Raw genomic sequence first — 10073 nt, forward strand, 5'->3', positions numbered from 1 at the left:
ATAATTGAAGGCCCTGATTAGAGAAAGCTCTCAGAGACTCCAAGGGAAAAGCAAAACCCAAAGTCCTCTGTAAAACCTGCAGGCCCTGGGAGCATGAAGGAGCCCCCCAGGGCCATTCCTGACCAAGGCTCCCCAGGGACTCGTCCCAGCAGATCCCTGAGACCACTGGGATGTGGGGGGATGCTGAGGGCAGGACAAGGGGTGCCAGTGGCCAGCCTTGCTGTGCCAGGAGGCCCCAGTGGCTCAGGACGAGGTGTCTCCTCACAGCCCTTGGTGGCACAGACCCTGCTGTGCCCCAGGGCACCAAGACTTGGCTTCTCTTTGTCCCCACCTGTCATCTCTGCCTCCAATTTCCTGCTCTGATGAGAACCTGGGAACACTTTCTCTGTTGGGTCCCTCAGTGGGACCCATTAAAACATCAGGAAACTTTGGAGTTTGATTCTGACTTGGAGTTCTTGAGAGGTTTCTTCAGCTCTCTCTCAGGGACTGATGTTCAGGGCCTCAGCACAAACCCCAAGAGGGTCATTAAAGTCCTTGTGCTGTGTCTGTGCTGATGAGCTGGGCCGGGCTCCTGGCACAGAAGGCGATCCTGGCAACCCAGAAGAGCTTCAAAAACACATTTCTCTTGATGAGCAGCTCTTCTCCCAGCCCAGCAGGGCTGGGACACTGCCTGCAGCCACCCCGGGCACAGCACAGAGGCACAGAGAGCTTCAATCAGTCAGGGCTGGGAAGATGCTCAGAAGTGCCTGGGGCAGAATCACTCCCAGCCCTTGACACAGGAAGCCTCTTGGCTGCAGGACAATGCAGCTGCAGCTCCTGCACTGATCTCCTAAAGCTGCAACCTCCCAATGCCTGCAGACTGTGTGAGTACATTCTCTGATGATCTCTTGTGTAGAGCAGCCAGGGGTGCCCAGGACTGTCGTGCAGAGCAGGGTCCTGCAGCCCAGGGCGCTGTGCTGGGGCAGGGACTCTGCTGCCTGCCAGGGACAGCTCTCAGCCAGCCCTGGGAGCTGCTCCCAGCACTGGGGGACAAGGTCTGGGTGGAAGGAGACAGCTGGTAAGGCTTGGAAGTGTTCTCCTTGTGTGATGAGGATGCTGCAGTGTTCAGGACTGCTCCCAGCATAACATTTAACTCCAGAATATTTCTAGGTAGATTACACAGGGAGCACAGTGAGGCAAGTTCTACACAAAAGGGAAAATTCTGCTTTTTAAATCTACTGCTCTGAGTTACTTAGATGGGAAATTGCAGTCAGTGACAGAAATCAGTACAGGGTCCCTCACAGGCTGCATCAATGTTGCTTTTCCAGTCTCCTTAGGGTTGCTGTGATGTTGCCATCAGAGCCTGCACAGGCAGAGCTGACCCTGGGCAGTGCCCTGTGCCGGGAGGGGTCTGCAGGGCAGAGCAGAGCCCCCAGGGCTGGGCTGGGCTCTGGCAGCACTGGCAGGGCCCAGCCCTGGGTACAGGGAATCTCCAGGCAGCAGAGCCCTGGGCAGACAGTAGGGAGAAAGTGCCACCAAGCTGGGCTGGGATATTTCAACTCCTCTCCAAACTGAACTATTCCATTATTACTTTTCTTACAGATCCCCATGCCATGACACAGGAAATGTCCAACAGCAGCTCCATCAGCCACTTCCTCCTGCTGCCATTGGCAGACACGCGGCAGCTGCAGCTCCTGCACTTCTGCCTCTTCCTGGCCATCTCCCTGGCTGCCCTCCTGGCCAACGGCCTCATCATCAGCGCTGTAGCCTGCGGCCACCACCTGCACACCCCCATGTTCTTCTTCCTGCTCAACCTGGCCCTCTCTGACCTGGGCTCCATCTGCACCACTGTCCCCAAAGCCATGCACAATTCCCTCTGGGACACCAAGAACATCTCCTTTGCTGGATGTGCTGCTCAGCTCTTTTTTTATGTGTTCTTCATGTCAGCAGAGTATTATCTCCTGACCATCATGTGCTACGACCGCTACGTGTCCATCTGCAAACCCCTGCACTACGGGACCCTCCTGGGCAGCAGAGCTTGTGCCCACATGGCAGCAGCTGCCTGGGCCAGTGCCTTCCTCAATGCTCTGCTGCACACAGCCAATACATTTTCCCTGCCCCTGTGTCAGGGCAATGCCCTTGGCCAGTTCTTCTGTGAAATCCCACACATCCTCAAGCTCTCCTGCTCACAATCCTACCTCAGGGAACTTGGGCTCATTGTGATAAGTGCTGTTCTATATTTTGGTTGTTTTGTGTTCATTGTTTTCTCCTATGTGCAGATCTTCAGGGCTGTGCTGAGGATCCCCTTTGAGCAGGGAAGGCACAAAGCCTTTTCCACCTGCCTCCCTCACCTGGCTGTGGTCTCCCTGTTTGTAAGCACTGCAGCGTTTGCCTATCTGAAGCCCCCCTCCATCTCCTCCCCATCTCTGGATCTGGCACTGTCAGTTCTGTACTCTGTGGTGCCTCCAGCCTTGAATCCCCTCATCTACAGCCTGAGGAACCAGGAGCTCAAGGCTGCAGTGTGGACAATAATAACTAGACGGTTTCAGAAACATTAAACTGCTTGCCAATTTCTGCAAATCACTTGTAATAAAAATCGGCTTTGATACTTCTTGTTGATTTAATTTTGCTAATTTTTTGCTTTGTTTTAATTTTTAATATTCTACACAAATAAATATCACTGTTTGGACCATGACTCATTTTGTTTCTCTCCACCTTTGCTGTGGTCACTGACTGTGTAAATGAGCATCTGTGCTCTTGGTGCCTTTAAACGAACTAAAGTCTCTTTGTCCCTGCAAAGTTTTCTCCAGAGATGCCCCTTTTGTTCCCATCTCTGAAGCTTCAGCAGCAATGTCTGTGTGTAGATCTGGGGGCAGATCAGTGCTGGCACAGCAGCTGTGCCCAGCAGCAGCAGCAGCACTTGGTGTTGCCAGTGCTGCTCCCGTGCCACTGCCCCGCTGCCCTCCTGGCCCTCGTGTTGCTGCAGGGCCTGAGTGCTCTGGGGGCCGGGCACAGCCCTGGGGGTGGCAGTGCCGGGGCTGCAGCAGGGACAGGCCATGGCCACTGCTGGGGCAGCGCTGACACCTCAGGCCAGGGCCTGGGGGCTCCAGGCTCCTTGGCCAGGCTCTGTCCACAACACTTGGCCAGCCCAATGCTGAGCACAGAAAAGCCCCGGGAGCAGCCCCAGGCTGGCCGTAGGCAGGCTGGGGGCAAACAGCGTGGCTGGTGCTCTGCAAGCTCCCTGCAAAGGTGAGACCCTGGCAAGGAGCAGCAGAGCAGGGGCTGATCCATCCCCACTGTGCTGGACACCCCAGGGCAGCGTCCCAGAGCATCCTCATGCACCTGCCAACAACATCCCCCCTCTGCAGCCCTGGCCTCTCCCCCAGCTCACACAGGAGCCGCATCCTTGCAGGCACACACATGGCAGCACTGGCTCAGGAGCCCCTGTTTGCATTGCACACAGCAGGGTCAGCAGCCCCATGGTGCTGCTGTGGGGACATGGAGCTGAGTGAGCACAAATGCCATCAGCCCCTGGGGCCAGCAAGGGCTGGGGGACAGCAGGGAAACCACTCAGCTTTGTCGTGGCCTCTGAAGTCAGCCAGAAAGTTTGTTCCCCTGAGCTGTGAGTTTCCTGTCCCTCTGCAGATGTTGTTGCTCAGAGCCAGGGCTGCCTGGTAGCCACCCCCAAACTGTCCTGAGTATTTCCTTGGCTTCAGCTTTCTTTCCTTTACTCTTCCTATAAATGGTTCTAGATTTCTTCCTCTTTCCCATCCCTGTCCCTCCCCTGAAAACAGCCCATCCCTGTTTGCCTTTTCCTCTCTGGCCCCACTCCTCATTTCAGGTCCTGAGCTGCCACCATGGGAACATCCCTTGGGGAGCAGAAGCATCCTCCACGTGCTTCAGGAATTGTCTGCAGGGTCCTGCAGTGCCTCGTGCTGCTCCCTTGCCAGAGACACCACAGGCCAAGGGGGCACATCTGGGCTGCTGTGTCTGGGTGTGGGGCTCCCTGTTGTGGGCAATGAGGAGGGGCTGGAGAGGCTCTGCAGGACTGACAGGATGGGCTTTGGGGCTGTGTTGAGAAGTTGAGGGACCTGGGCTGCTGGACCTTGTGAAGAGGAGGCCCAGGGCTCATCCTGCAACTGCTCCAAGGGTGGTTTGAGAGACTTACAGAATCAGCCAGGCTGGAAAAGACCTTGGAGATCATCAAGTCCATCCTGTGAACTTACACCACCTTCTCTACTTTGCGCCTCCTCCAGGATAAACATCCCCAGCTCCCTCTGTTGCTCCTCACAGGACTTGTGTTCAAGACCCCTCACCAGCCTTGTTGCGCTTCTCTGGACACACTCCAGCCCCTCCATGTCCTTCCTAAATTGGGGGCCCAGAACTTGACACAGCACTCGAGGTGCTGCCCAACCAGTGCTGAGCACAGGGGAAGAATCACTGCCCTGCTCCTGCTGGCCACACCATTCCTGATCCAGGCCAGGAACCATTGGCCTGCTTGGCCACCTGGGCACACTGCTGGCTCATGTCCAGCCTGCTGTCCATCTGTGCCCCCAGGTCCCTTTTCTCCTGGCCACTGTCCAGCCACTCTGTCCCCACCATGTAACACTGAAGGGGTTAATGTGGCCAAAGTTCAGGACCCGGCACTTGGTCTTGTTAAACCTCTCCTTGGATTTGGGCCCTGGATCCAGCCTGTCTAAGTCTGTGTACAGAGCCCTCCTACCTTCCAGAAGATCCACACTCACACCCAGCTTGGTGCCATCTGCACATTTGCTGATGCTGCACTCAATGCCCTCATCCAGATCATCAATGCAGATATTGAAAGCCACGCTGGCTGCCTCTGATCCCTCAGCCAGCCTGGAGGTGCCCTGTGATGGCACTCAAGGTGATCTGTTCCATCACCTCACCAGGCACCCAGGTCAGGCTGACAGGCCTGCAGTTCCCCACATCCTCCTTCCAGCCCTTCTTGGGCATGGGCTCACATTGGCACCTCCAGTCCTCTGGCACCTCCCTGCTGAGCCAGCACTGATGAGAAATGATGGAGAGCAGCTTGGGGAGCTCATCCAGCAGCTCCCTCATCCCCCTAGGATGGATCCCATCTGGTCCAGAGACACCTGTGAGCATCTGAGTGGCTCAGCAGGTCCCCAGCTGCTTCCTCCTGGATTACAGGGCTCTGTTCTGCTCCCTGTCCCCATCTACCAGCTCAGGAGAACACTTGTCCTGAGGACAACCTGACTGACTTTTTGTTGAAAACTGAGGCAAAGAAAGGGTTATGTATCCCAGTCTTTTCCTCATCTTTGGCAACAATATCCCACCAAAAAAACAATGGATTTTCTAATTGTCCCTCGTTTTGCCTGTAATGTTTTAATAAAATAATTTCTGATATCTTCTGCAGAAGTAGCCAGGTTATGTCCTAATTGAGGTTTCACTTCTCTTAATTTTTTTTCACTTCTCTAATTCTCTCATTGGCATGATTAAAAAAACATTTTTTAATCCTTCCTGAGTTGTCTACCTCTCTGTCCAAAGCCTCTTTTTTTCCCTGAGTGCTTGGAAAAAGCTCCATGCTCAGCCAAGCCAGTCAGTTTTCTTGCTACCTCACTGATCACTTTTTGGCACAGATGGACAGGCTGCGCCTTCAAGATTTCTTTCTTGAAGTGTTCCCATTCTTTATGGAATCCTTTGTTTGAAAATGCGCTTTCCCATAAGAAAATCAGTACCTGATTTAGTGCTGTCAAAATCTGCATCCTGAATAAACTGAAATCTGCTGTGACTCAAGTGTAGAAGTTTTGTTGAGGCCCCTCCTCCTTTCACAGAATATTTAAAAACTCAGTAATTTTATGGCCACTGTAGCCCAAACAGCCTCTGACCACCACATCTCCCACCAGCCCTTCTCTCTTTGTGAACAGCAGGAGACAGAGCTTTCCTGGGCAGTGGGAAGAGAAGGAAACCTCCCCAAAGTGCAGCCTGGAAGGTTCAGCCTGGAGGTGAGGAAACAGAAAAGTCCCTCCCAGGGCAGAATGTTGGTGCCCGAGGTGTCCCAGCGTGAGGCTGGGCCAGGCCATGGCTCTGTGTGCCAGGAGCCGGCAGCGCTGGGTGCAGGGAGCCCAGGGAGGGCACAGCAATGCTGGGCTGAGAAATGCTGGGGGGGACAGCGAGATGGGCGTGTGCAGCCGGCCAGGGCACAGGAGCAGCACGCACAGGGGGCACAGCCTGCAGGAGAGATGGCCAAGGGCTGGGCAGGGCTGGCAGGGCCAGAAGCACCCAGGCCTTTGTGCCCTGGGCTCGGGCAGGGCCTCTGCAGCCCCACAGAAGGAACTTTCCTGGCAGGGGCTGCACTTTGCTTCTGCCTCGGCCCTCCCTCAGGAGGCTGCCAGGGCTGGCAGCTTGATGACATTTGTCCTTGCTGCCCCTGCCATCCCAGTGCCCCAGGAACAGCCCCGAGGAGCCCCCCGTGAGGGACAGGCCCTGCTGGCCCAGGCCTGGGCTCAGGCCTTGGCCTTTCTGCTTCCTCCACCCAGCCCAGGCCTTGCTCAGCATTGCAGTTCCCTGCTCACAGCCTCGGGCTCCTGCAATCCTGGCCTCAAGGATCTGCTCTCACCACTCCCTGGGGAGTCTTTGGCACTCCCTGCCCTCAGTGGGGCCACTGATGCTCCAAGGGACTTGGAGTTTTGCTTCTGACTCCTGGAGCAGCTTCTTCAACCTTCTTTCAGTGCCTGAGGGTCCTGGACTCAGCCCCAAATCCACCCTGGGTATCATTGAAATACAGAAAGTCCTCAGGAGCACCTTGTCTTCTTCCAGTTATCTTCAAGTCTCCAGGGCTTGTGCAGCTGCTTGGAGTCAATTTGGAGTTTTGTTAATGAGGAAGGATTTCAATGTGCACCTCATGACTTTTGTGTTTTTAATCACATGAGTATTTTTTATTTTTCTTTTTAGAGGAGAGCTGATAGAACTATTTCCCAGATGATCTTGATGCTGAATGTCTCCTTAGGAGGTCTGGGCACCCAGAAGTACGAGATCCTTGAGGAATGACCTTGTTTGGACAACCTGCTCCTCACCCTCAACATCAGCGTGTCTCACATCACCCACCTGGGACTGACATGCCAAAAAAAAGATTATTAATTTACAAAATTTAAATAATATATTTTTCATAATAATACTATTCTATATTTTTATTACCTTAATTTTCTATTTATCTAAAAAAATCCATATGCTTTTGGCAACCAAAAATTTTTTTGGTCATTGGTTCTAAGTAACGCAATTCCATTCATTAAGAAGTGACCACTATTAGCTATGGATTTCTCCAGCTTTATGATTATTAGTTCTAGTTTTAGTACCATTGTTACCTTTTTAATAATTTTCTCAGACCGTATGAAAAAGGACACATTTAGGGTTCAAGGAGACATTTCTGCGGTACATTTGAGGCAGTTTGGGGTCTGGAGAAGGAATTTAGATAGAACTTTAGAGTCTGGAGGAAACTTTGGCGACCTGAGTGGGCACTAGGAGGGGCACTGAGGAATTGTGATGGACACTTCAGGGCCTGGGGGAGCTCTTGGGGATCCAGGAGAGCACTTGGGAGCTCAGGGAGGGGAATCTGGGGCCATTCAGGGTCCAAGCGGGCACTTGTGGGGCTCTAACGGGGCTCTCCGGGGTGCAGGGGATGATGGGAGTTGTAGGCGTGGGTATAATATGGTTTGATAGAGCCGTGGAGCATCATGGGAGTTCTGGGCACAGAATGGCTCTCGGTGGGGCGCGGTGCATGATGGGAAATGAAGTCATGGCTGGAATAGCACTCTATGGGAACTGCGAAGCATCATGGGAGCTGTAGTCCCGGAAGTGGCTCTGACAAAGAAAGGAAACTCGTCCTTGCCAGACCTCCTGAGGAGAGACCCTGCATCAACATCAATCACAGAATGCTGCAATCACATCTGCTCTAAACAGAACAGTAATAAAATACACCCTTGAAAACAGGAATGTGTGTTTCTAAGAAGCTCTTTGAAATATTTCTCCATATCTGGAGTTGAAAACTTTCCCCATGAACTGCACTAGACCAGAGGGAAATCAAGGCAGAGCCATGGTTTGTCAGGACTTGCTTGATCCAAATGAGCCCAGTGGTGCATTTGGTGCTGCCAAGGAGCTCCAAATAATATTTTCGAAATATTGGCTCATTCTCTTCAGCTCTGTCCTTGCCAGCAGCCTGGCCCAGCTCAGCAGCACAGGCACAGCACAAGGACTTTAATGACCCTCTCGGGGTTGGGGCTGAGTCCCTGAACATCAGTCCCTGAGAGGGAGTTGAAGAAACCTCTCAAGAATTCCAAGTCAGATTCAAACTCCAAAGTTTCTCTTACTTTTAGTGACTCTCACTGATAATCATGAAAGATAAAGTTCCCCAAGGGTTGAATTCGAGCAGAAAATTGATGACAGTGATGTCAGGTAGGAAAAAATAGGGTAAAGGAGGAAAAGAAACCTCTGAAGAATTCAAAGTCAGATTCAAAGTCCAAAGTTTCTTGAAGTTTTAATGGGTCCCACTGAGGGACATGACAAAGAAAGTGTCCCCAGGTGCAGATTTATTGTTTTTATGTTACATTTCTAAACTATCAGTTTTTTCTTCTTATGATGTAATTTTTAAGTGGCCTTATTTTTTTTATATTGCCTTTTTTTGTCTGGATATTTTCTTTTTCTGAAAGACACAGAGAGACAGAACTTCTGAGTTGCTTTAGAAAGTTTGGTTTATTTTTTTTATTTTCTATCCAGTCAGAAAGGGTAAATTTGTCTTACAGATGGTCACATTGTGGCTTAGAAGTCAAAGGACTTATGGTTACAAGGCCTTTAAAGAATTTATTAAGCAATAAAACCCTGTCAATAGAGATATTTAAATTTCTAATTCAATACTAAGATATTTTGTCTTACTGACTCATACTACAGTGTGAACTTTCTTAGCCAATTATATCCCGACATGGATACTTACATTGCTGCACTCTACAACTTCTTGTTCCCTTTGTAACTACCTTTCTTTTTTCTATATCATAAATTCTAAAGCTAAACCTATCTCTACTTAACTATGCATAGTTGTAAGCTTTGGCTTACAGGGCCAATGTTCTGAGAATTCCTTGCATTTTGAATTTCAACACCCAGCTTCCAGTTAGAGCAGAGCACTGGAGGCACTGATGACAGGTGGGGACAATCAAGGGAAAGGTGTCTCTGATACTGAGCAAACCTGGATGTGTTTCAGGAATGCAAAGGGCCAAGGGCTGAGCCCCAGCCCCTGGCAAGGCAGATCCTGTCCCTCCCTCATTGCTCAGGGCTCTTCCCGGCCCACTGGGCTCTGGCCATGTGCAATGCCAAGGGCAGCACCATGGGGCGGCCCCTGCCAGGCTGCTGAGCAGGGACAAGGAGGCAATGAGGCCCCAGCACAGCAAGGCTCACTTGTCCCCTGCTGGCCTCAGGCCCAGGGCCAGCCTGCATGGCCCAAGTGCTGCAGGAGTTGGCTGTGTCAGGGCCTTTCAGCTGCTGCCCATCCCTGTGCCCTCTGCAGCCCAGGCTGTCCTACGGTGTCCATGCCCTGCGCCTCTGTCCCTGCAGGCTGTCGTCATCCCCCGGCTGCCCCACCTCGCTGGCCCCTTCCTTTGCTGACAGCTCTGCCTCCTGCCTGCCTCTGCCTGCACACACAGAGCCTTGGGCTGCTCCAGATTCCTTCTGGGGGATGTGCTGAACCACAGCCCTGCCCTGCGAGAGAAATTCCTTTCTCCTTGGGTCCAATCTGGACCTCCCCAGCTGCTCCTGGCATTAATTCTTTCTTTTTCATGGAATTCTCTATTATTTCAAAGGGATCTACCATCCCTGAATCTGTCCTTGAAACACTCCCAGGGCTCTCCTGTGCTGTCCTCAGACTCCACTCCATTAAGCAGAGAACTTCTGTGTCCCTATACAGTGATCATGTGCTTGAGGCCATGGGTGCCTGGACAAGAAGGACAATTCTTTTCTCTAAGAAGGAACTACAGAACCCCAGGGTTGTGAAGACAGATCAGAAGCACTCACCAGAGGCCAAGGCAAGCCAGACCTGTCTATCCTTGCATCTTTTGTCTGAAAGTAACTCT

At 52.1% G+C, this 10073-nt stretch overlaps 1 protein-coding gene across 1 annotated transcript; it reads left to right on the plus strand.

The window, feature by feature from the left end:
• Positions 1-1949: 1949 nt before the first annotated feature.
• Positions 1950-2537, plus strand: LOC148220900 (olfactory receptor 14J1-like). Its single transcript, XM_088180655.1, has one exon. It carries the CDS (start codon positions 1950-1952, stop codon positions 2535-2537), a length of 588 nt encoding a protein of 195 aa, XP_088036781.1.
• The last annotated feature ends 7536 nt before the right edge of the window (positions 2538-10073 follow it).

This window comes from Sturnus vulgaris, chromosome 30, assembly GCF_052056855.1.
Source record: "Sturnus vulgaris isolate bStuVul1 chromosome 30, bStuVul1.hap1, whole genome shotgun sequence".
Taxonomy (NCBI): domain Eukaryota; kingdom Metazoa; phylum Chordata; class Aves; order Passeriformes; family Sturnidae; genus Sturnus; species Sturnus vulgaris.